At 43.2% G+C, this 26,418-nt stretch overlaps 1 protein-coding gene across 1 annotated transcript in view; it reads left to right on the top strand.

Moving 5' to 3' along the window:
• The window catches only part of svep1 (sushi, von Willebrand factor type A, EGF and pentraxin domain containing 1), a 232,852-nt gene that overhangs the window by 175,261 nt on the left and 31,173 nt on the right, over positions 1-26,418 (top strand). The window contains exons 40-46 of the mRNA XM_041185318.1: positions 1,698-4,561; positions 6,092-6,320; positions 11,629-11,784; positions 13,653-13,716; positions 17,998-18,104; positions 24,017-24,188; positions 24,741-24,917. Coding sequence (XP_041041252.1) covers positions 1,698-4,561; positions 6,092-6,320; positions 11,629-11,784; positions 13,653-13,716; positions 17,998-18,104; positions 24,017-24,188; positions 24,741-24,917 — 3,769 coding nt within the window. The remainder of the gene's footprint in view (positions 1-1,697; positions 4,562-6,091; positions 6,321-11,628; positions 11,785-13,652; positions 13,717-17,997; positions 18,105-24,016; positions 24,189-24,740; positions 24,918-26,418) is intronic.

Genomic DNA, 26,418 nt, shown 5'->3' on the forward strand with positions numbered 1-26,418 from the left:
ATACAAAATTCCTAAGGGGCTTGACAGGGTTGATGCTGAGAAAGTGATTCGCCTGTATGGAGAACCCAGGACATGGGGTCAGAGCCTCAGAGGATGGGGTCAGCTATTTAGGACAGAGATGAGGAGAAATTTCTTCATTCAAAGGGTTATAAATCTTAGGACTTCTCTACCCGAGAGAGCTATCGATGCTCAGTCTTTCACCATATTCAAGGCAGAGATTGATAGATTTACACAGGATATGCAGCACTGCAACAGGCTATTCGGCCCAACTGGTCCATTGTGGGTTTATGCTCCACTCAAGCCTCCTCCTATCTCATCAAAAAGTGCCATTGCAACCCTCCATTCCTTTCTCCCTCGTTACTTAAGGGATATGAGGGTAGTGCAGGAAGGTAGAGTTGAGGTAGAAGATCAGCTATGGTTATTGAATGGTGGAACAGGCTTGAGGGGCAGAATGGCCTACTCCTGCTCCCATTTCTCTCATTCTTAAGTACCTTACTCTGGTTTGACTGTAAAATTTAATTTGGAGAAAACATATAAAGTAACAAAGGCGAGATTTCTAGAACTAGACTTGTACCCTCTGGAAAATAGAAGATTGAGGGATGATTTGATTGTTTTTTTAGGCTTATGAAAGAAGTTTTATCAGCAAGATAAAGAGAATCATTTTACACTGGTGACAGAGTCTAGGACAAGGAAACATAACATTAAAATGTGGTTGATTCTGAACTGCCCTCTGAAATGACCTAACAAGCCATTCAGTTCAAGGGCAATTAGGGATGGGCAACAAATGCTGGCCTACATCCCATGAAAGAATAAATATTTTTTTAAAAGTCACAGCCAGACCATTCAGGCGTGAGGTTAGAGAAAGCTTCTTCAATAAAAGCACGGCAGAAATATGGAACTCTCTCCCTCAAAATGCAATAGATGATAACTCAATTAATCTTTTTAGTAGTATGGATAGATATTTGCTAAACTTTTAAAGTATAAAAGGATATGGAGCCAAGACTGGTGGATAGTGTTAGCACAGAGATGGACCATGATCTCATTGAATGACAGCTGTTTCTGTGTTCCTGTTATCTCTATATCCTTCATCTTACAGAAGGACAGAACTTTCATTTGTCTAGCACCTTTCACAACCTCAGGATATCCTAAAGCACTTTATAGCTAGTGAAGTGCTTTACAAAGTATAGGCACTATTGTAATAATGAATGAAACACAGCACACAGAGAGCTCCCACAAACAACAAAAAATTAAAATGATAATCGCAGCAATAATTTGTAATCTTATGTGACCACACCTTAAGATAAAATTTGCAATAATATTGCTCATGATTGAATATAAGATAATGCAACACAACTAAAAAATGAGCTCATTTTTTCCTGTAGCTGATGAATTGATAAGGGCTTGATAAGTTTGGTAATTTTGACAGGGCTCTGCAAGTAGATTCAATAAAGTACTCATCATATCCAAAGGTACATTTTTTAAATATATTTCCGTATAATTCACACACAATGTAGATGATTACGATCACAGCATTTACAACAATTGCACAATTCCGATATATCATTCCATACGGATTGTTATATTTTTATTTGAGGGGGTCATAAGCATTAGCTTTAGCTCTTAAAAATAAGCAAATTGCCTGTCAACCATACAGGTAAATAGATAATGAATTTTTTGTTCCTTTTCTTGGACTACAGATGAAGAATGGCACTTTGTTTCAGAGTGAAGTCAGGTATCGTTGTAATCCTGGTTATCAATTGGTGGGGAGTCCCATTCGTACCTGCCAGGGCAACCGACACTGGTACAGTGAATCGTCTCCTTCCTGTGTGCTTGTGAGCTGCGGCCGACCTCCAGCTGTCGAACACGGGCACTTTGAGGGATCAGACTTCAGCCTAGACTCGCGAGTCAGACTCCACTGTGAGGAAGGTTACGCCATCTCTGGGGACTCGCTGTTGACCTGTCAGGGCGACGGCAAGTGGGGAGGAAACCAGATGCCAGAGTGCCATCGGCTGAGGTGCCCAGAGCCGCTGGCCCCCGGGCAGGAGAGTCACTTGACTGTCCACGAGACAAACACGAGTGGGATTATTCAGCTGGAGTGCGCGGAGGGCTACACGTTGGAGGGGCCATCGATTTTGAAGTGCCTGGCCTCTCAGCGGTGGAACGACTCCTTGGCGGTTTGCAGGCCCGTTGTTTGTGGGAGGCCCCCGGAGATCCAGTACGGTGATGTTTTGGTTTCTGACCTTCACTTTGGCAGCATTGCCAACTACACCTGCACCGATGGATTTGTAGCCAAGGGGGAGTCATTCCTGACCTGCCAAGCCAATGGAACCTGGGGCTTACTGGTGCCAGAGTGTGTGGCAGTCGAGTGTCTGCAGCCCGAGCTGATCGGAAATGGAATTGTAGACATCCAGGGACTGACCTATCTTGGCAAAGCCGTGTACACATGTAAGCCAGGCTTCCGGTTAATAGGGAATACCACGGTGATTTGTGGTGAAGATGGTGAATGGCGGGGGAAAAGGCCAATCTGTAAGCCCATCGAATGCCCTGCTCCACAAGAAATAGCTGGTGGGAGAGCTTTGTTTGAGAAGGTATACTATAGAGATACCATCACGTACGTGTGCAACACAGGCTTTAGGCTGGAAGGCCAGGAAAGTCTGACTTGTTCAGAGACAGGTCAGTGGAATGGAAAGGCCCCTGTCTGCAAACCCATCAAATGTGACCCTCCTCAGCTTATAGAAAATGGTTTTGTCGAAGGCTCTGATCACAGCTTCGGCGCACTCATATTCTACAGCTGCTTCCCTGGTTTCCATTTAATCGGGAACTCCATGCACGTCTGTGAGGAATCCTCCTGGTCCAGTGCCCTCCCTTACTGTGCGCCAGTCGACTGTGGCCTCCCACCTCATATCGATTTTGGATGGTACGCGATCATCCAGAGTCAGGACAGACAAGGCAACGAAGGACTTGAAAGCTTTGTGCAACCAGACGATCCGGCAAGTGACTCTGACACCGCGAACAACCTCCTCACGTCAGACTTTGGGACCAACAAGGATACTCCGACTTCAGTTTCTGAGCAAATGAGCTCCAGCAACAAGAAGCAGATATGGAATACTCCAGCGAACATGGGCCTACTGCAGACATCCGAGTTCTTCAGTGGAACTATCATTCATTATTATTGTTACAGTAATTACAAGCTGGTAGGATCTCATGTGCTAGAGTGCCAAGAAGATGGCCTTTGGAATGGCAGTGCCCCTGCCTGTCTACTGATAGAGTGCGAGCTCCCAGTGAATCCAGAAAATGGATACATCAAGTTTTCGAGCAACTCACTTGGGAGTGTGGTGCAATATGAGTGTGACCCTGGCTACGAGCTTGTAGGTTCAGCTACTGGGTACTGTACGTCGCGTAGTGAATGGAGTACTGCACCCCCGGTGTGCCAACTTGTATCATGTGGAACTCCCAGCCAAATTGCAAATGGCATGGTGAATGGTAGTAACTACACTTACACCAGTGTGATTGTATACAAGTGTAGTTTTGGATTTCTATTAGTTGGGGATGAGAGGAGAACCTGCCAGGACAATAAAGAATGGGATAGAGAGGAGCCGCAGTGTGTCCCAATCTCTTGCGGGCTGCCACCCATTCCTGACAATGGCAACGTGACCTGGAGGGAATATACATTCCAGAGCCTGGCGAATTATAGCTGCAATTTCGGATTCCTGATTGAGGGAGATTTGACTCGCGTCTGTCTCGCTAACGGAAGCTGGAGTGGGAAGGTGCCGGAATGCAGGTTGGTAGCATGTCCACCGCTTGCGGCTATACAGAATGGACAAACCGTCGGATCGGAATTCACACATGGGAAGGAAATAGGTTTCCAGTGTGAGGACGGTTACCTATTACACGGTGCACCGAGCATCATGTGCCAGGCGGATAGCAAATGGAGTGACGAGGCACCACAGTGCATGCCCATCAGCTGTGGACCTCCAGAAGATATCTCCTATGGATTTATAAATGGGTCTAATTTCAGATTTGGTGACTCTGTAAAGTACATCTGCTTTGTCGGATACAAGCTGACAGGGACTCTAGTTAGGCATTGTCTACAAAACGGCTCGTGGAGTGGCAGCGTCCCAGAGTGTAAACCATGCAAGTGTCAACAGCCAGTTGTCCATAACGGGTTTACTACAAGTCAAGATACCAGCTGTGGGAGCCTAATATCCTTCCAGTGCGAGGAAGGTTTCAAGCTGCTGGGCCCCTCACAGATTCTATGCGAAGATGGAGGCTCATGGAATTCAAGTCTTCCATACTGCGGCCGGATTTCTTGTGGCTCACCTCCATTCATACGCAATGCTTTCTTTAACGGAAGCAGCTCCTTGCATGGCAATGCCATAGCCTACAACTGTTTGCCCGGCTACACCATAAAGGGGAATCCAGAGGTGCTCTGCACAGAGAAAGGGAGATGGAGTCGACCGTATCCAAAATGTGTGCCACTGCTCTGTGGCCCACCCCCACCAGTGCAGAATGCTGCTACTGTAGGAGACCTGTACACATTCAAGAGTAAAATTCGTTATAGGTAAGGACTATATTTCTTAAATTCTAAGTATCTTTTAATGTTAATCCCTTCCATCAATTGTGTCATTTCCATTATTTTACCTGATATTGATGCAACGCCAATGAATTCTTGGTTGTTTGGATCCAATTTGTCCCTGCACTTCCAATTTTTGGCACTCATGTGCCTTCTGTATTATTGGGAACTGGTGGGAAGATGTTAGATCCAATACTATCACCCCATATTTTACATAAGCACAGGACAGGGATGTGGATGCAATTCATCCAGACCAGGGGCCCAGGGGCTTTATCCTCTTTGAGTTTGTTTAGTTTATTCAATTCATCCCACCTTTTCCTTTTAAATGTGCATATCTCATCGCTCATCTCATCATTCAATACCATATCTACCTGTTCTATCTTCCTGGTAAATACTGAAGAGAAATAATTATTTAATATTTCTGCAATTTCTCTATTGCTATCTGTGGTATTATCTTGGCTATCCCATAATGTTCTATTCCAATCGGTCTTTTTTTATAGATGTGTCTGTAAAATATTTTGTTTTATGTTCCTTTATAATTTAGTTTCATTTTTCCTCTTTGTCTTCCAATTTCTTGACTTCTCTGCTAATCTCTTTGTATTCTCTCTTATTATGTATTCCTCTACTGTCTAGATACTTGCGTATCTTTCCTAACTCGCGGTTATTTCCATATGTCTTTATTTATCCATGGAATCTCACTAGTGTTTAATTTGTTTTTTCCTTTTAGCAAAACATATTTTCCCTGCATTCTATTGAACAGCATTTTCAATATTACTCATTGTTTTTTCAATCTCATGGTTTGTTAATCTGGTTTTATTTATTTTCCCCAGTTCTATTCTCAGCCCCTCAAAAGCAGCTTTACTCCAGTCTATTAACCTGATTCTCATCATACTTATGTCCTTCTCTATCACATCTTAAAGCATATTGTATTATGGTCACTATTGCCTAAATGCTCCCCTACCTTTGCTTCTCTTATTTGCCCTGGTTCATTCCTATTGCTAGACCCAATCATGAATCTTCCCTTGCTGGGCTTTTTATATATTTTGGTAAGAAAACAGTCCTGTACACATTGTAGAAATTCAATTCCCTTATCCCCTTTACTTAGCTCTTCTGTCCAATTAATATCAGGGTAGTTGAAGTCCCCTGAATTTATTACTATATCTCAATCTCTACCAATCTAAACCAGGATGCTTCCCAGAAAACGATCACTTGTGATGAGCATTACCATATTTTCCAAATGCATTTACCTATATCCTGTTACCTGTATCATTCCCATCTAAAGGTGTTCAGCTATACTCCTCTTGAACATATTTAAATGACTAACTATTGCCTATTCATCGCTTTTGATTTCAAACTAATCAGTTGATCTTTATTTTTGGTCAATCATTATTGAATATTGACATTGTGTATAAAATCATACCTTTGACGAAGATTCAAGAATTGAAACACAAATGTATGATCTTCAGCGTGCAAGTATTTAAAGATAACTCATGCAAAATGATATCCCTTTACCTGCAGATGTTTAGAGGGCTATGTAATGGAAACTGAGGAAGATATAAGAACATGTTTAGAAGATGGTTCTTGGTCCACTCATCGTATTAAATGCAAACAACAGTCTTGTCCTCTGCCATTCAGCAATATGACAAATGTTGTTGTCTCTGGAACACAATTTACACTCAATAAGAGTATTGTCATCTCCTGTAGAGAAGGGTACAGACTGTCGGGAGCAAACTTGTCTACCTGCCAGGTAAGCACTCCCAGCAATTATTTTTTTCCTCTCAACTTATGAAACGGGTTCTCCAGGAATGCATGAGGTTTGCTCTTGGCATATTCTTCTTCACAAAGCAATATTCTATATATTTGCAAACTGTTTATTAAGCACAGCATACGTACAGGAATAATACGTTACGTTGATTGGGTGGGATGAAGTAAGATAGGAGGAGGTTCTTGCACTGCATAAATGCCAGAATTGACCAGGTGGGCCAAATGACTGTAAATACCCTATAACTTGATGTAAAACCCATATTTGAGCATTATAACTGAGCATGATAAATTAAAATGAACACATTATCAATTCCTTATTGTTTCCATTTATCACAAGGGCAACTACCATAACTTTAGAAACTATTCTGTAAGCAGATTTAGCATTACAGTTGCCAATTCTGGTTTATTGCATTCCTAGAGGTTTCTTCACATGACCTTGCACCTCTAATCATCTCAACCAATCAAACAGCCATTTCCCAACCCACCCTCCCCAACCCCAACCTCCAATATTTTTACAACTAATGAACAAAGGTGCTCAAAGAAGTTGAAGGAAGCATGCAATGATTTTTAATGCTTCTGTGATTTTTCTACAGGGTATTTGCTTGCAGAATTCTGCCAGGAGACTCCAGGATAATCCTGGAAGATTGGCAACCCTAACCAGAGCCAATGCATCCTCACAACCGCTGTAATTTCTGGGTAGGGGAGTGACTTTAAAACATCTGGGAGGCCCCACAGTTGCCAGAGGCAAGGGGCGATTATTTAAGATGAGGACTAATTTCCTTATGATCTTTGGGCCTTCACTCTCATGCGCTGGGATTGTTCCCTGTCCCATTTAGTGTTTGAAAACAGCCGAAATGAATTCCTAACCTTTGATGTTCCGCTCAAAGCATATAAAGGGAGGTGGGGAGTTTCTGCAAACCAGGTCATGACCCTTAATCAACTCCAGAATTATTTGTATACAATTCTCAAAAACAAAATGCATTACAAAGGTGTCTGGCTTATTTAAGGTGAGAGCCAGAGGAGGTATGAGGAGTATTGTTTTTAACACAAAGTTGTGATCTGGAATGTGCTGCCTGAAAAGGTGATGGAAGCAGGTTCGATATTAACTTTCAAAAGGGAGTTGGATAAATATTTGAAGAGGCAAATGTTTGCAGGACTTGGGGGTGAAAGAGCAGGTGGTGTGAGACTAATTGGACACAACATCTTTGCTTTAACTTGCATGGTCATTATTAAAATATGACGCCATTGACAAGACTTCTACCATTGAAAGAAGGGATAGTATTTCTGGCTTCATGCTAGCAGTGAAATCCTGTGCTGCCTCCAGTCAGGTGGATAGTTTATTTTTACACACTAATGGTATATTAATAATTCACAGCATGTATCGTAGGAAACCATTGTATGAGAGAACTTGCATAAATAAGTCAGTGCATTGCACGGGCTTCCACGGGCATTCCACACACTACATCAAGCCTTATACATATTCAATATTGGATATAGACATACCTGTATTCATTAATCTGAGTAAAAACATGAAATATCAATAGAATTTTACAGCATGGAAACAGGCCATGGTTTTATTTATTCTGTCATGGGATGTGGGCATCGTTGGCTGGGCCAGCATTTATTGCTTATCCCTAGTTGCCCTTGAGAAAGTGATGGTGAGCTGCCTTCTTGAACTGCTGCAGTCCATGTGGTGTAGGTACACCCACAATGCTGTTAGGAAGGGAGTTTCAGGATTTTGACCCAGCAACAGTGAAAGAATGACGATAAAGCTCCAAGTCAGAATGGTGTGTGACTTGGAGGGCAACTTGCAGGTGCTGGTGTTCCATGCATCTGCTGCCCTTGTCCTTCTAGGTGGTAGAGGTCATGGGTTTGGAGCCAACTATGCCAGCATTTATGCTCCGCTTGAGCTTCCTCCAACTTATACCCTTCTATTCTATTCCTGTCATCCTCATGTATTTACCATAGCTTCCCATTAAATGCATCTATACTTTCTGTGATAGTGTCTTTCACATTCTAGCCACTCTCTGGGCAAAGAAGTTTCTCTCCTGATTTCACTAGTGGATTTAATAGTGACTTGTCTTATATTTATAGTCCCTTGTTTTTAGGGTTTATATAAATTTAATAGTCAACACTCATTCAAATTTTTCAAGGTCAAATGGAAGCCGTGGAGTTGAAGGCATTTTATTTTCCCATATTTGTTGCTGCTAATTGAGACATGATACAGTGTTCATGGTGACTGCCTGGAGTCATACCTAGCACAAAGGAAGATGCTTGTGGTTGTTGGAGGTCAGTCATCTGAGCTCCAGGACATCACTGCAGGAGTTCCTCAGGGTAGTGTCCTCGGCCCAACCATCTTCAGCTGCTCCATCATAAGGTCAGAAGTGGGGATGTTCGCTCATGATTGCACAACGTTCAGCACCACTCACAACTCCTCAGATACTGAAGCAGTCCATGTCCAAATGCAGCAAGACCTGGACAATATCCAGGCTTGGACTGACAAGTGGCAAGTAACATTCGCACCACACAAGTGCCAGGCAACGACCATCTCCAACAAGAGAGAATCTGACCATCGCCTCTTGATGTTCAATAACATTACCATCACTGAATCCCCCGCTATCAACGACCTGGGGGTTACCATTGACCAGAAACTGAACTGGACTAGCCATATAAATACTGTGGCTACAAGAGCAGGTCACAGGCTAGGAATCATGCGAAGAGTAACTCATCTCCTGACTCCTCGAAGCCTGTCCACCATCTACAAGACACAGTCAGGAGTGTGATGGAATACACTCCACTTGCCTGGATGAGTGCAACTGCCACAACTTTCAAAAAGCTTGACATCATCCAGGACAAAGCAGCCCGCTTGATTGGCACCACATCCACAAACATTCAGTCCCTCCACCACCGATGCACAGTAGCAGCAGTGTACCATCTAGTACCATCTACAAGTTACACTGCAGGAATTCACCAAGGCTTCCTCTACAGAACCTTCCAAACCCATGACCACTACCATCTGGAAGGACAAGGGCAGCAGATAGATGGGAACACCACCACTTGGAAGCTCCCCTCCAAGCCACTCACCATCCTGACTTGGAAATGTCTTTCATGGTAAAGGTTTTCCCTGGAGATCCTCCCTCAAATACAAGCTTGGTGAATCTTGCTGCCTCGTTCCAAATCCTCACAAACTTGGTCATTTCAGTCTGAATGCGAGCTCCCACCCACATTCCCACGTGATGAACCATGGAGACTGGCTGCATCTAGCTGATCTCTCTCTCGGATTCTGGCAGACTGATTTGCTTGTGAGTTTCAGAGATATCTTTTTGAAAGCTTGTAACCGGATCTTACAAATGGCTTCCTATGGGACTACCCCTTCCAAAGCCCATTTCTACAGCATTGTGAATCACATAGGTCTTGTATCCAGGTAGAAATAATAATTAGCTATCCTTTTGACTCGCAACTGCATTCTACCGCAAAACTGAGTACATAGTTAAATTATAACCATTTTTAAAATCTGACATCCTTAACACCTTCCTGGGACTTTGGAGACTAACAGTCAGCACAGTTGCTTCTGCCATTGTCTAGAAGTTTGAATATCTTGCACCTTCTGCCCAGTAAAACAACCTGGGCTTGTCTTTAATCTTTAATAATCAAACCACCCAGGGCTACTGACAGCAGAATTCGGAACAAATTACATGACCCCTCATTCCTCCATTTTACCCGAAATTAAAGATAGAGTCCCAAACCATAACAATCTTATAAACTTCTTATTTGCAACAAATTTTTTTTGCTGCAAACACTTCAACTCCTTATCTTGATGTGCGGACAAAGATGACAGCAATTAAAAATGTGATTAGATTTGTTAATTTGCAAGCTTAGTGCAATCAAATAATTATTCCAAATGTAATCATTATCCTCCCATATGATCATTTTTAATTTAACTGTCTTTCACTTAGGCTTGCTATATGGTGGCGGAGGTGTGTTACAGTTTAGTCAGGGAGTCCAAGTCGCTATAGGACGTACACTGAAGAAGGGTCATACAGACTTGAAAAGATTAACTCTGTTTCTCTCTCCACAGGTGCTGCTAGACCTGCTGAGTATTTCCAGCATTTCCTGTTTTTGTTACATTTTTACATGCATGTTGTGGCCTGGAGCATTGGATAGTGACAGGAGAGGCTCCAACTTTCTTTCCATTGTTATGACACAGTAGATGGTAAATGCTGAGCTGTTCAAATCCCAGAGCGGAACTTGAAACAACTCTCAAAACTAATTTTTACAATTTGTGTTTCGAGATGTAGGGTTTGAATTCAGTAATAAGACCACTGAGTCTTAAGAGGTTTTATAAAACTAAATTAAACGTTTATTAATAAAAGAAGATTTGTATGCACATACATATATCTACAAATTACTGCGACAATAACTTCTAAATCCCCTAGTTAATCTGATTCTCAGTTACCCTTTCGTTAAGGCAACAGTAAAAAACACAGATTTTAAAAGACCCAGGCAAAGTAAATGATCCCTGAACAGTTGAACTCAAAGTGAGTTCTCTTAACTTCAGTCCCTAGAGGCAGCAATTTGATATTGACCGGCTGAAGGCATTTTTACACTTGTTAGATCTTAGGACTGCCTACCCTTACACACAGCCTTTGCTCCTTTATACATACTTTCCCCTTCGAATGCAAATTCCTATTGTTTCACTATGTCTTTTGAACTTTACCTCTCTACTAATAAAAATTTATGCTAGTACCAATTCCACCAGCAATCTTTGGGAAAAATAAATAAACACTATTTCTTATACTTCTGCTGGTTAGATGTACACTACATCCCCACTTTTGAATTCAAGCCACACTAGTTTGTTTAACAATGAAAATTACCCCCTTTACATTTCACATTCTAAAACTTCCCCATGTTTACCTGATTAACATTTCAAACCTAACTTCTCTTCTTACATCAAAGCACCCAGACTAGCTGCCTCTAATTCAATTAAGTCACACACCAGACACACATACTCTCCTTTACAAATAAATTTGAATAATATTATGTCTTCCTGACACCATCATGTAGCTTACCAGGAATCTCTCCCACTCCTACCACCTGCCATTGGCATGTGTTGAAAGGAATTACAGATTGTTATCAACCTGTTTGGCTGCATTATCCATCAAGCAATCAAATCCTGGAGTAGGACTTAAATCTGAAGCTTCTGGCTCAGAGGCAGGAACATTATCCACTGCATCACAAGACTTCCTTACTTTGCAGAGATCACTGCTTTAACTGACTTTCTGATGTTTCAGCCGAATGGTTTCTGGGATCCACCAATTTCAGATATTTTCTGCCTCCCTGTATCCTGTGTGGAACCACTCCCTCCATCTCATGGCTCAGTTAAAGGAACCAGCTATGAATACCAAGACAGTGTGACTTACCAGTGTGATTACGGCTATGAGTTACAGGTATCTCTCCATGTTTCTGTGTGTGCTTTTTATTACTTCAACATTTTGAAAAGCAAATTGCAGTTATCTGCCATTTCTCACCATTGTAACTCCTTGCTGGCATTTTTTAAAACCAACATGGGCATCATTGGTACAGCCGGTGTTTGGCACTCTGATAGGGTAGATAGACTGAAACTGATTTCTTGTGTCCTTGTGGTTCATTGGAAGAGTGCCAATAATCAGAGGGCACAGATTTAAGATAAATGGCAACATATTTTTCAATGTAGCGAGTGACTTGCACCAGTACTTCAGAGGGCAGGTATGGGCGTGGGACTGGAGTTACTTATAAGTCAGACTATAAAGGATGGCAGCTTTTCTTCCCCAAGGGATAAGAGCAAAGCAGTTCGGTCTTTATCGACAGTCCAACAGTTTCATAGTCACTTTTACTGGCACTAGCTTTTTGTTTGCAGATTTTCTAAAACTGAATTCAAATTCACAAGCTGTAGTAGTAGGATTTGAACTCATGCTCTCTGGATTATTAGTCCAAGCCTCTGGGTTGCCATTCAACCAGAAGCATCACCAAGGAAACACCATACCCTCTCAGGATCATACTATGGGGTGCCAGTTGCCAACCACTACGTTGACCATTCTTCACCTGTGAGCCCTAACGGCTACCCAACAATGGGAACATCAACATTAAACCTTTATCCCCTTGTCCACACTCGGGCATTGTTGTGGCACTTTGAATCAGAGAATTGGTGCAGCACAGAATAAGGCCATTAAGCCAATCGTGTCCATGCTGGCTCTCCTAAGGAGTGATTGATGAACTGCTACTCCCTCAGCCTCTCCCCACATTCTTACTTTTCAAATATTTAGAATTTCAGTTGAAGAGTCATCAAGAGCACCAATCTTGGCCATCTTTTCCCCAACCCTATCCTCTGGCATCCCACCATCCCTCATCCTCTCCCAATCTAGGAGTGGCTAAGTCCAGTTAAAGCATTTGTACTTTCACCTTAGCTAAGGCTAGCTGATGGAGCAGAAATTAGAGATCAGACATGGGACTTTAGCTACTCTACATGACTCCACTATGAATTGGATAAATTCACTCACCACTGGGGTTGTTGACCTTTTAATATTTTTCTATATTAAGGTTCAGGTACTTGCTGCTGTAACCTACTCAGCCAGCTGGGGACCTGGATGGCATTTTTAACTAAAAGTCTACAATTTGCTTGGCAGTTCAGAATATTGCTGAAAAGAGAGACATATTGTCAAAGCTTTTTGTCTTGCAGTCATCACTAGGATAAGGCAGGGGAAGTGAGACTAGGTAGAATGCGCTTTCAGAGAGCCAGTGTAGACTCGATGGACTGAATGGCCATGTTCTACACTGTAAAGATCCTGTATCATGATACTTGATCCTCTCAATCCCACAATTCACCCTTTGCAATCAAGGAAACTCCTGAGAGTGGCATAGAAGAGGGGGAAAAAAAGGACCAATAACTTACATTTAACACAATTAAAGGACACGAGACACTTCACAATGGACAGGAATCAAACAAAATTTGACACCTAATCACATGAGATATTAGGGCAGGTGACCAAAAGCTTGGTAGGCTTTAAGGAACCTTTTAAAAGGAGCAGAGAGAGATCAATGTCCGGAGAGGTTGAGAAGGAATTCCACATAAAGGGGAAAATGGTCTGAAGATTTCCTCTCTGACCTACCAGCTCCTTGGCACCGAAAGCAGTCCAGGAGATCACAAACATAGATGGGTCTCTTGGACTCCATCTGACTAGAATGTCAAACTGGGATTTTGCTGATGGTCTAATGCGGTACAGGTTGCCACTTCCACATTTCTTCATTTTCTAGTTACTGCTAATTATTTCTGTCACAGGGCGATGTGGAGAGATACTGTCAAGAAGACGGGACATGGAACGGAACAGAAGCTTCCTGTCGGAGTGAGTAATTTTGGCCAAGAAGCGATGAGTTCGGAATATTAGCTGCCTATCCTTCGCTGAGCTAGAAATACTGATACTGACTAGCTAGATTCGGCCATTTTAACTTGTCAATCAATGACAATTGAATTGTAAAGTTATCATTTGCGTTTGGGTGGTGGGGGGCTATATCCCCTGGCTAGGGAGTCAAGAGTTAGGGGTCACAGTCTCAGGGTAAAGGTTCAGTCATTTAGGAATGAGATGAGCAGAAATTTCTTCACTCGGAGGGTTGTGAATCTTTGTTATTCTCTACCTGAGAGAGCTGTGGTTTTTAATCATTGAGTACACTCAAACAGAGATCAATGGATTTCTGGACACCAAGGGATATGGAAATAGCACAGGAAGGTGGAGGTTGAGGTAGGAGATCAGCCATGATTTTATTGAATGGCAGAGCAGGCCCGAGGGGACACATGACCAACTTGTGCTCCTATTTCTTATATTTTTACCATAACTGGCGAAAAATCTGCTCCCAATTGTAAATGGGGTTTCCATCACACTTATGTTGGAGTTACGGTGTCGTAGTGGGGACAGCACCATGGAATTGCTGGCCTTTTGTTTTTGCAAATTTGATGAACATCTCTCCTTCCGGGAATCTTGGTATATTTACAATTCACTGCAGAGTGCAATGGACGAATTAAAACGACTGACTCCCATTGATTAGCATCATCAGCCGGAATTTTCCAGCAACTCACACCAACGGGATCTTCCAGTCCCGCCGAGGTGAACGGAGATTTCAGTGGCTCATCGGCCCCGCCACAGGGGATCCCACTGCTGGGGACAGGGAACTGGAAAATCCCGGCCATCGTTCCTAGCCAGCAAACGGAAGTCCACTAATATCCCGAATCAATTGATTTTAATTATTTATTTAAGGGGAAATCCTTTGCAATAGGGGCTGGATAGTTTAGTTGGCTAGCGTGTGGTGCAGAATAGCACCAGAGTTCGATTCCTGCTCTGGCTGAGGTAGGCTTAGGACTTGCCTCCTCGCTCTGCCCTGTGAATGGAAGGCAATGGCAAACCGCCACTGACAAAAACAGTTTAGGGTGAAGTAATGACTGATAATGAGCCGAGGAACTGTTTTCAGGCAGAGCCCACGTGATGTGATTGCATTACGAATAGTGCCCCCGTTTTGCGATAGAGATTTATTTGATGATGTGGGCTTTAAAGCAAATTGTTGACATTCTCAAAAGTTAAAAAATTTAACAGTCCATTTTAGGAACTAAAAGCAACCCGTTGAAACATATTTATCCCTCGTAGCACAATGTATCAGCTAGGAGATGCAGTAAAGTCATGCTGTTTGTGACTTCCTCATTCACAGTTTCACTTACCCGTGCTTTGTACTTTGTACACAGCATCGACCATTGTGTGAGCAATGTTTGATTATCCGCAGTTTCTTCTCCCTCTCTCTTCTCTCCCCAGTGGGGGTGGGGAGGGGTGGGGATGGGGTTAGGAGGGGAGGTGGGGAGACGGCAGCCATGACAGAGCAGAGATTGGAATGGTTTCAACTGAAGTGCAGCCCGGATTAACCCAGACATGTCCGAATTTCTGGGTCCAGAGCTGCAATAATGGCTCTACTCAATTTTAAATCATCATCGATGTATTCCCCAGAGGTTCCTATACAGGTCCTGCACCACAGTTTTGCTGGAGAGTAACTGCCCAAGCCAGTACTGTCATTGTATGGCTGGAACCTATCTAACTGAGTCCCATTCAAAAGCATGTTGCCCATTTGCGATTTCGTGGGAATGTAACCTCCCGCGAACGGCAGGACTTTCTGTATTTTTGTAATTCGGAACATTTGGCACAGCAAAAATAATCCATTTCATTCCCAGGGGATTCCAGCAGGAATAAAATTTCTTTCAAAAGCAAAATTTGTAGCAAACATTTATCATGTTAGATGTAGCCACTCGCCAGAAAGGTGTTGAAACTGGATATTGTGCCCAGTTCTGGGCACCACATTTCCAGAAGGATTTGAAGATAATGGCCCAGATCTTCCGGTCTCCGGATCGTCAGAGACCAGACGTAACCTCTACCCCCCAAGATGTTCTTCAGGGACCTGCGGACATCCAGCACACTGACTCTGTGGGAATTTCCTGGGAAATTTGAACTTCTGATGGGCAATTCCCCTGCTCCCCGTGACCCTCCAAAAAGGCCTCCAGCTCTTACAGTAGGAGACTTTGGGTGGTTCCGACTCATTTACCTGGATAGTTACCCAGGAAATGATAGATGGGAATGTCCTAGTCACCTGCTGGATAACTATACAATTAACCCACCCACTCCACCCTCCCAACCCGATCAGTCTAGCCCCCACCAATCAAGCAGCCCCTCTTGATTGGCACCACATCCACAAACATTCACTCCCTCCACCACCGACACATAGCAGCAGCAGTGTACCATCTACAGGATGCACTGCAAGAACTCACCAAACCTCCTTCAACAGCACCTTCCAAACCCACAACCATTACCATCTGGAAGGATAAGGGCAGCAGATAGATGGGAACACCGCCAGCTGGAAGTTCTCCTCCAAGCCACTCATCATACTGGCTTGGAAATATATCACCAATCCTTCACTGTCTCTGGGTCAAAATCCTGGAACTCCCTCCCTAACAGCACTGTGGGTGTACCTACACAACATGGACTGCAGCGGTTCAAGAAGGCAGCTCACCGTCACCTTCTCAAGGGTAATTAGGGATGGGTAATAAATGCTGGCCCAGCCAGCGATGCTTACATCCTGCGAATAAATAGAAAAAAAACACCTGACTACCCCCCAATCCCCCCTCAACATTACCCCAATCCCACCTGACGAGTCTCTGACTTGACAATCCATCCTGACCTGACTTGATTACCCCCCTGAGCCACTATCCACTCCCCCATCTGCCACTCTGCCCAATTATCTCACCCACCTTACCCAGTTACACAGCTATGCATTCGCTCATACGGTTATTCACTAATGCACTGAAAAGCTGCTTAAATGTCCCAAAGTTTCTCAGTGTTAGTGAACACTTACCAGAGCACAGCAGCAAGTGCTGTAAAAAGGGGGCATGGCCTCTGTCTTCCCCCTGACAACCCAACGCTACGGGGAAGCAGTTCAGCTGCTCCGCATTTTGGAAGAGGCCAGAAAAGCATAGCTCCATTGTGGTACAGAGAAGTAGGAGCAGAGCAGCAAACCAACAGTGACTGCCACTACTCGGATGATTCGGGTCACTAGTGAGGGTCCAGGAAAGATTCACGGAATGGTTCCAGGAATGAGAAACTTCAACTCTGTGAATAGATTGGAGACACTGGGAGTGTTCCCCTTAAGAGGAGACAAAGTTGAGGGGACATTTAACAGAGGTATTCAAAATCATCAGTGGTCTGGGCAGAGTAGATAGAAACTCTTCCTGTCGACGGAAGGGTTGTGAACCGGGGGATACTGATTTATGGTGATTGGCAGGAGAAGCAACACTGCTCCAGTGAAGCTAAACGCAAGCTCAAGGAATGTCAATCTCCTCACCTTTCGATTAGGCACTTTGCAGCCTTCCGGACTCAACACTGAGTTCAACAATTTCAGACCGTAATCTGTGATCCATTTGGTTTCCTTTTCTTTGCCTGTTTTGGTTTCTTTTCCCCTCAGTCAGCAGTGCACCCACTCTCGCCTCACCTTTTGTTTCTTGCTCCATCCTTAGGCCCTTTGGCTCTGGAAGACTAACTCTTCTGTCATTCAGCTCTCCTGTCTTCCTTCCTATCACAGAGCTTCCTTTTGTTCCTGTCCCGCCTACCTGTTGCTCGAAAGCTGTTAAATCTCTACTCGGAAGGTAAAAACTGGGAAATAAGAGTACCGGTCCAAACTGGTCTTGTATACCTTAAAATGGAACACCAGTAAAAACTGGGAAATAAGAGCACTGCTCCGAACTGTTTTTTTTTCCTTCTGGGTAACATTTCCCAGTTCTGACGAAATGTCACAAACCTGAAACGTTAACTCTGTTTCTCTCCACAGATGCTGACATAACCAGCTGAGTGTTTCCAGCATTTTCTGTCTTTATTTTCGCTAAAAAATTCAGATTATCTGGCCATTTATCACGTGAGTGCTGTTGAAGCTTTCAGTGTGCAAACTGGCGTTTCCTACTTTTCAACAGTGACTACAATTCAAAAATACTTCATTGACTGTCAAGAACAATGGGACATCCTGAAGTCATGATAGGCATTATATTCGTGCCTGTCTTCCTTTATGTATATGACCTGCTAATAGCAGGATTTTGTCTTTCATTCAAGGAATCATATGTGAACCACATTCACTGGTCGACAACGCAGTGTCTATTGGAGCTGGAGATATGTATATGAATAACATCACCTTTGTTTGTAACCTTGGTTACCGTCAAGTTGGGCCTCTGAACATCACCTGTCTTGCTAATAAAACATGGAGCCAACCTCTTCCTCGCTGTGAGGATAATTAACGTACTCACATTCTACAACTCCTCCTTATCTACTCTTGAACTAGAATGCCTCATATGTAAAGCAGAGACATTCAATTTAAGTATGGCAGCTTGTCAGGGTTGCCAAACTCAAAGTGAATCGAAACACATATTTCATTCAATAAGCAACTTCACTCACTTGACTGTCCAGTTATGTTCCACCTCACTCAACTTAAGGCCAATAGTCAATGCACGATCAGATGCTTGACAAAGATTCACTACATATTGATTTATTAATGCATGAAGGGAAATGTTCAAAGTAAACTGGTCACAACATCAACAACGAGTTAGGAGATGGTGGTATAATAGTAATGCCACTGTATTAGTAATCTAGAGGCCAGGGTTAATGCTGTGGGGGCATGTGTTTAAATCCCACCAAAGCAGCTGGTGGAATTTAAATTCAATTAATTTTTTAAAAATCTGGAATTGAAAGCTAGTCTCAGTAATGGTGACCATGAAACTGTCAATAAAAACCCATTCTGTTCCCTAATGCCTTTTAGGGTAGGGAATCTGCCATCCTTACCTGGTCTGGCCGACTCGAGACCCACAGTAATGTCGTTCACTCTTAACCATCCTTTGAAATGGCCTCACAAGTCACTCGGTTCAAGGGTAATTAGGGATGGGCAACAAATGCTGGCCTTTCCAGCAACACCCAAACCCCAGGAAAGAAAAAATACAAAACAATAAGCACTGAACACTTTTTTAAACTTGCACCATTGTTATCAGAAAAATAATTTTTAGCAGTTAGGAGTCCGTTTTGTGCATCAGACATTTATCCAGAGGCGAGTGAACTCTGCACAGGAAGCAGAAGCCTAGAGGTACCAAAGCTCATTTAAATATTAATTTATTGGGTGGGAAATTCCCACTCGTTTTGTTTCCCAAGTTGCTGGTGTGCATGATACCCAATCATAAATGAGGCAGTGTGAATTGCCCGTCCCCAATATTCCCAGGGCCAGAATCTTCGGGTCAGCGTGTGGGACAGGCCCCGCTCACCAACTCGTGAACTGACATGTGGTGATGTCAGGCATGTGTCCCAATGTCACCAAGCGTCATTCAGATATTCAGTTCGGCGGGCGCGCACCAGAGTCAGCTGCGCACCGCCAAACTGTCAAAGGCCTATTAAGGCCATTTAAATACCAATTAAAGTAATTAACTGAGCTGCCCAGGCGGCTTTCGCATTTATCATGAAACCTCATCCACGGGCAGGATAAGGTTTCATGAGGGCTTTATAAATTGAATAAAAGTTTTTATTAAAGTTAATTGACATGTCGAACTCATGCAACATTCCCTTCATTGATATGATGACCAATTTTGAGCTTTCAAAATGAAAAATGAGAAGTCACATACGCTCACTACGCCCTTGATTATTTTCCTTCTTTCCTGTTACCTCAGGAACTGTGTAGTTTGTTTCTTACCCTGTGCAACTTCCTTTCTGCGCTTGAGACTGATTTTATCACATTTTTTTAATTCTGTTTAATTTGAAGTTGCTCTTGCCAACAGCGATTGAAAATATTGAAGGAGTAGCAATGTGACACTACGCTAGGGGTTTAGAAATTTAAAAATTTCAAACTTTTAAATAAGATGGAAGGAAATGGATGGAACAACTTCCAGAATGTGGGGCACATATGTTGGACTGATGGTGTTGTAATGCTCACAGGTTGCCCCATTCAATTTCCAAATCTGTTATATGGGTACAAGCACAATAAGTTTGCTATCACCTCACTTTTCCTGATCTTAAGGAAAATATAGGCTGGGAATTGCCCTAATTGAACTTGGGTCTCACACATATTTTTAAAAACTGGAAGATGAAATAACAAGGATAATTAAAAAGTAGGTTTAGTTATGATATCTGATTCCTATATATTACCAAAGGCCTGTAAAAGCTTTCTCAATGTCATTCTTGAGTAAATATAGGGAAGAATTTTGCCATCAGCGTGCAGGGGGTGGGCCCAATAACAGTGTGTAAAATGACACACGATGATGTCAGGCATGTGTCCTGACATCGTCGCGCGTCATTTTGATATTTTGTTCAGCGGGCATGCGCCAGAGGTGGCTGTGCACCCGCCGAACTGTCAACGGCCTAGTAAGGTGGTTAGAAAAGTAATTAAACTTGCTAGGAGCACTGCCCGTCCAACTTTAATGTTGGCAGGGCAGACGAAGAGCCCAGGTGGCCTTCGCATTTTTCAGGAAACCTCATCCACAGGCAAGATGAGGTTTCCTGAAGCTTCTATAAAATGAAAAATAAATTTTTCTCACTTCACACACATGCCCCAACTCATGTGACACTATCACATGAGGGGACATGTTTAAATAAATTTTTACTTTATTTATTTAAAAGTTTTCAAATCCATTCAGTCTCCCCGACGCAGCTCTGGGCCCCAGGGAGATTGCTGCGCTCTTTCGCCCCAACTCCCCCCGCCTGCACAAGTAGCGCTGCGCTACCCGCCGTGCGTTACGGCTGGGCGGCCTTTAATTGGCCCACCCCGTAAAATGGCACTCAGCCAATCGTGGGCGACGGTCGGCTCTGCCCCCACCCCCTCCCACAGAGCCCGCCCACCATAGGAAAAATTCTCCACATAGTGCCAAACCTTAAGTAATTTATCTATTACTGCTTTGATGCCCTTATCTTTGTAAAGCTCCAGATAAAATTCACTAAAATGAAAACCACAGACTATTCAAAACACCAGCTGCCAGGGGCCAAATAATTATTCGCGTATCCATGGGGTCAAGTCAGAAAAAGTGCCAATTGTTTGTACAGCAAATGGCTTGACCTCCCCCTCAAGCAGACTCGCACCTCATCAGCTGAACATTCATCAGAACATCACACAGTGAACTTTGTATTACCTGGCACTACCAACTGGAACCTTCTAGTAACCAGAGTTTCTGGCAGCTCGCCTTTTGTCTAAAAACTGGTCACTTTCAGTGATCAGATAACAATAACATTAGATTGTAAATCTGTAGCAGTTGTTCTTAGGCTGTGCATCGAACTTATTAAATTATTGGGTCAGTTTTGGTTACTGTGCCTGAGCAAATCGACACCACTTGGAGCAACCAATAGCTTGATTTTTTTTAAAAGTCTGTTTGATGGTTATGGTGTCAATTGTGGTATCACCTTAGTCTTCAGTGATGGTGATTTTTACTGTGATGCCCTGCTGTGCTGGGACCCTTGACTGCCCAGCTGCTTCCCCTTGCCTCACCCCATCAAAGACAGAGTAGCACCTTGTCTTGTGTCTGGGGTAATGTAATTGCCTGTTAACCCGCATTTTTGATTAACCAATAGATTAGTCAATAAATAGAGATTTTGAGTATTGCTGACAAAAGAGAAATGTTGAAGCTTTGCAGACAGAAAGAACATGTACATTGCTCCTGTTTCATCTAAACTAAATATTGACAGCCATTCACTGACTCATTTGTCAGGGTAATGCGTTGATCAATCAGAGTCAAGCTGCCTGGTTTAAATTTCAAACAATGCTTTGCATTATGTAGGGAGACTCGTAATAGGATCAAGAACAAGGGGGCACAGATTTAAAGTGATTTGCAAAAGAAGTGTGACATGAGAAAAAACTTTTTCACACAAGTGGTTTGGGTCTGGAATGCACTGCCTGGAAGTGTGGTGAGTCGAGGTTCAATCGAGGAATTCAAGAGGACATTAGATGATTATTTGATTATTTGCATAGAGACAATGTGCAAGGGTACGGGGAAAAGGCAGGGCAATGGCACTAGGTCATAATGCTCATTTGGATAGCAAACATGATGGGCTGATGGCCTCCTTCTGTGTCATCAAGATTCTGTGATTCAGTTAACTGTCAGTCACCACCATTGGTGTATTCTCCATGGCAATGCCACTTACCAACCAATCAGCACTCTCTTCATAAACAGTATAAATTGTTGTTTTCTTCCTTTTATTGGTATTCTTGCAAGTGTCCTGATGAGTGCAAGATGAAAAGCTTAGACATGTCTCTTTTCTAAGCTATGGTGATAAAGCTTTAAAGACAATTCTGAGTAAAAATAGAAAACCATAAAATAAATGTTTTTTATAAATACCTCACACAGAAAGTTGATGTGATCCAGTAATCTAATTCGCTCGACACTAAGAGTTCTAAATTTTATTCCCAACGTTTCAACATGTTAGATAAAAGCAAAAAACTGCGGATGCTAGAAATCCAAAACAAAAACAAAAATACCTGGAAAATCTCAGCGGGTTTGGCAGCATCTGCGGAGAGGAGCACAGTTAACGTTTCGAGTCCGTATGACTCTTCAACAGAACTAAGTAAAAATAGAAAAGAGGTGAAATATAAATTGGTTTGGGGGGGGGTGGGGGGGTGGGTGGGACAGGTAGACCTGGATAGAGGGCCAGTGATAGGTGGAGATTGCCAAAAGATGTCATTGACAAAAGAACAAAGAGGTGTGATAATTAAGGGTAGAAAGCAGGACAAGCAAGATACAGATAGATAAAACTTTATCCCTACCTTTTAGCCCTTCCTTAGATAATATCACCACCTTCAACACCTCTTTGTCCTTTTGTCTGTGACATCTTTTGGTTATCTCCACCTATCACTGGGCCTTTATCCAGCTCTACCTGTCCTACCACCGCCCCCCCCCCCCACCCTTAAACCAGCTTTTATTTCACCTCTTTTCTATTTTTACTTAGTTCTGTTGAAGAGTCATACGGACTCGAAACGTTAACTGTGTTCCTCTCCACAGATGCTGCCAGACCTGCTGAGTTTTTCCAGGTATTTTTGTTTTTGTTTCAACATGTTATGTGCTCATTTCAGATTATCCCTCTTGATTCATATGGGTGGTAATACTTACTAAACTGAAATAGGTTACACCTATCAGGAAATGGGCTGTTTTTTATGGAAAAGAGGGGTGATCTGATAGAGATCTTTAAAATGATGAATGAGATTGATGGTTTACATGTTGAGGTGATGTTTCCACTATGGGAGAGACCAGAATTAAAGGCCTTAAATACAAGATAGTCACTGAGAAAATCAATCAGGAATTCATGAGCATCTTCTTAACCTAGAGAGTAGATAGAATGTGGAATATTGAGATGGACAGAATGGATGCATTTAAGGGGGAAGCATGAAAAAAAAGGTACATGAAAAAAAAGACTTGCATTTATATAGTACTTTACACAACCACCGGGCATCTCAGCATGCTTTACAGCCAATGAAGTACTTTCGAAATGTAAATAGAAAATGCTGGAAAAGCTCAGCAGGTCTGGCAGCATCTGTGGAGAGAGAAACAGAGTCAATGTTTCGAGTCCATATAACTCTTCTTCAGATTCTTCTTCTCCTTTCAGATTTCTGGCATCCATTAATAGTAGGAAACATGACGGCACAGCAAGCTCCCACTAACAGCAGTGTGATAATGACCAGATAATCTGTTTTCTGTTGATGGTGATTGGGGAATAAATACTAACTAGGACCCAAGAATAACTCCTTTGCTCTTCACCAAGAGGAATGCCCTGGGATCTTTTCTTTTGCATCCACCTGAGCTTTTACACCTCATCTAAAAGAAGGCATCTCCATCAGTGCAGCAAGTTCTCAGCACTGCACGAGAATGTCAGCCTTGATTTTTGTGCTCAAGTCCTGGAGTGGGACTTGAACCCAGAACCTTATGATTTGGAGGTGTGAGTGCTAGCCACTGAGCCACAGCTGAGGGGGAAAGGAATAGAAGGTTATGCAGATAAAGTGAGATGAAGTAAAATGGGAGGCGGTTTGTATGAAACGTGGACCTATTGAGCCAAATGGCCTGTTTCTGTGTTTTACATTCTATATAGCTCTAGGCCAAATCTCTCTTGTTCTTTCTCAGAGGTGTTGTGCAATGCACCATCTTCACCCCCAAATGGACAAGTTCAGTACAACACCCTTGAAGTTGGTCAAATGATCGAATTCTATTGTGATGAAGGCTATGATGTTGAAGGGATATCTTCCGCTGAATGTATGGCCAATGGGAGCTGGAGTCAACCTGTACCTGTGTGTAAAGGTGAGCATGATCCTATCCCACCTGCCTTTCATTTTCACTTGACACTCTGCAAAAAAAATCTCATGCATTCACAATCTCAACCACAATATCACGAGATTACCTTGCAGAGAGTCATAGAGCACAGAAAGAGGCCATTCGGCCAACTGTGCCTGTGCTGATATTTTGAAAGAGCTATCCAATTAGTCCCAATCTCCGAAAGTAAAAGCAAAATACTGGATGCTGGAAATCTGAAACAACAACAGAAAATGCTGGAAAAACTCAGCAGGTCTAGCAGCATCTGCGGAGAGAGAAACAGAGTTAACGTTTCAAGTCCGTAGGACTCTTCTTCGGAGCTAAAGAGAAGTAGAAATGTGATGAAATTCTGTGAATGTGATGAATGGGATGAAGTCCTATTCACCTGCTCTTTCCCCCATAGTCCTGTAAATTTGATGGGGGTCAACACCAATTCAACTGGTACACAGTCAACTAAAAACCTTTGCTTTTACGCTGATTACAATGATTGGGGCATTATAGGACGGTTTGAAATGACTCCAATGTGTTCTGTTTAAACAGGAAAACATTGTGCTGCTCCTCCCAACATGCCAGAGGGGGCTGTCCTTACAGACACAGTTTTCTATGTGAACCAGAAGGTCACAATTCAGTGCCAGAGAGGTTATCAACTACATGGAAACTCAGTCATTATGTGTCATACCAACCAGACATGGAGTCCAGTCACTGCCTATTGTGAGAGTAAGTACAGAAAAGTGATGTAAAAACAGAAAATACTGGAAAAATCTCAGCAGGTCTGGCAACGTCTGTGGAGAGAGTTAACATTTCGAGTCCAGAGCTCTGAAGAAGAGTCATACAGACTCGAAACGTTAACTTCCATGACGGGAACCGTTGACATAATTTCAGCATCTAGAATCATCAAATGGTTACAGCAGAGAAGAAGACCATTTGGCCCGTCATATTAATGCAGGCCATCTAAAAGAGCAATGTAATTCATCCCACTGTACCCCCGCTGCCTCACCACCTGACCCTTTGCTCTGTAGCCTTGCAGATTTTTCCAGTCAAGGTGCTGAATTTTTACGGACCATTGCAGGCGGAAAACAGGCAGATGGACACATACATTAGGGTGTCATGCCAACTATGGCAGGCCACTGCCACAATTTTATGAGCAGCAGAGAAGGTGTCAGGTGGACCACCCATGCCACCCACCCATGGCCGAATTGAGACCCTTAAGTGGGCAATTAATATCCTGCTGCTGCTCCGATTTAACAGGCGGTAGGAAAGGCCGATGCCCAATGTGTAACCCAGCAGGATTAACCATGCAGCTTGTTGGTCAGTGGAAAGAGGGAGGGGTGTACCTCTTTCCTACTCCCCTATATCAATCAGAGAGCCCCCCTCCCCCAACATTTCAACCCCCTTGCCCCGCCCTCAACCCCCACCCAGCATAACATGCACCCCAGGCCAACCCTGCGCCAGCTGCTGCCATCCCAACCCAGCGAGACTCGGACTTACCTGGGTTTGGAGGCATCCATGAATCCTCTTCCTCTCGGGCCTCCTGCAATACCAGCAGTATCCAGCAATTGTGCTGTGGTGCAGAAGAACTGCTGGCTTCTGAATGGCCGGCAGCACTATGCAGCGGGATTTGCTCCTGGAGATGGAGGGCCTTGTAACTGATGTAAGGGCCATTGTCTGCAAAGTTAAAGCACAACAGGTCCGTCTCCAAAATGTAGATTGGGGAGCAGGGAGCCTACCCATGGTGGATAATCCAGCCCCATGTTTGAATATGCCTCAGTTCACAAGCAGTGCATTCCAGATCCTAACCACTCACAGCATAAAAAGATCTCCCCTGATGTTGCCATTGGTCCTTTTGCCAATCATCTTAAATTGATGACCTCTACAAACAGTTTCTCCCTTTCTGCTCTGTCCGGACCCCTGTATGCTCTATCAAGTCTCCTCTCAAACGTCTCTTTTGCAAGGAGAACAATCCCAGCTTCTCCAACCTATCCATAGAACTGGAGTCCCTCATCTCTGGAACCATACTTGCAAATTGTATCCACACCATTTCTGAAGCCTTCACATCCTTCCTGAAGCACAGTGCCCATTTGAAGTTGAGCCAGAGTTATATAAAACGCTCATTATATACTCCTTACTTTTGTACTCTGCCTCTCACTATAAAACCCAGGATCCTTAATGACTTTTTTTACTACTCCTGCCACCGTCAAGAAGCTGTGTACATATACCC

The sequence above is a fragment of the Carcharodon carcharias genome, chromosome 4, assembly GCF_017639515.1.
Source record: "Carcharodon carcharias isolate sCarCar2 chromosome 4, sCarCar2.pri, whole genome shotgun sequence".
Classification (NCBI taxonomy): domain Eukaryota; kingdom Metazoa; phylum Chordata; class Chondrichthyes; order Lamniformes; family Lamnidae; genus Carcharodon; species Carcharodon carcharias.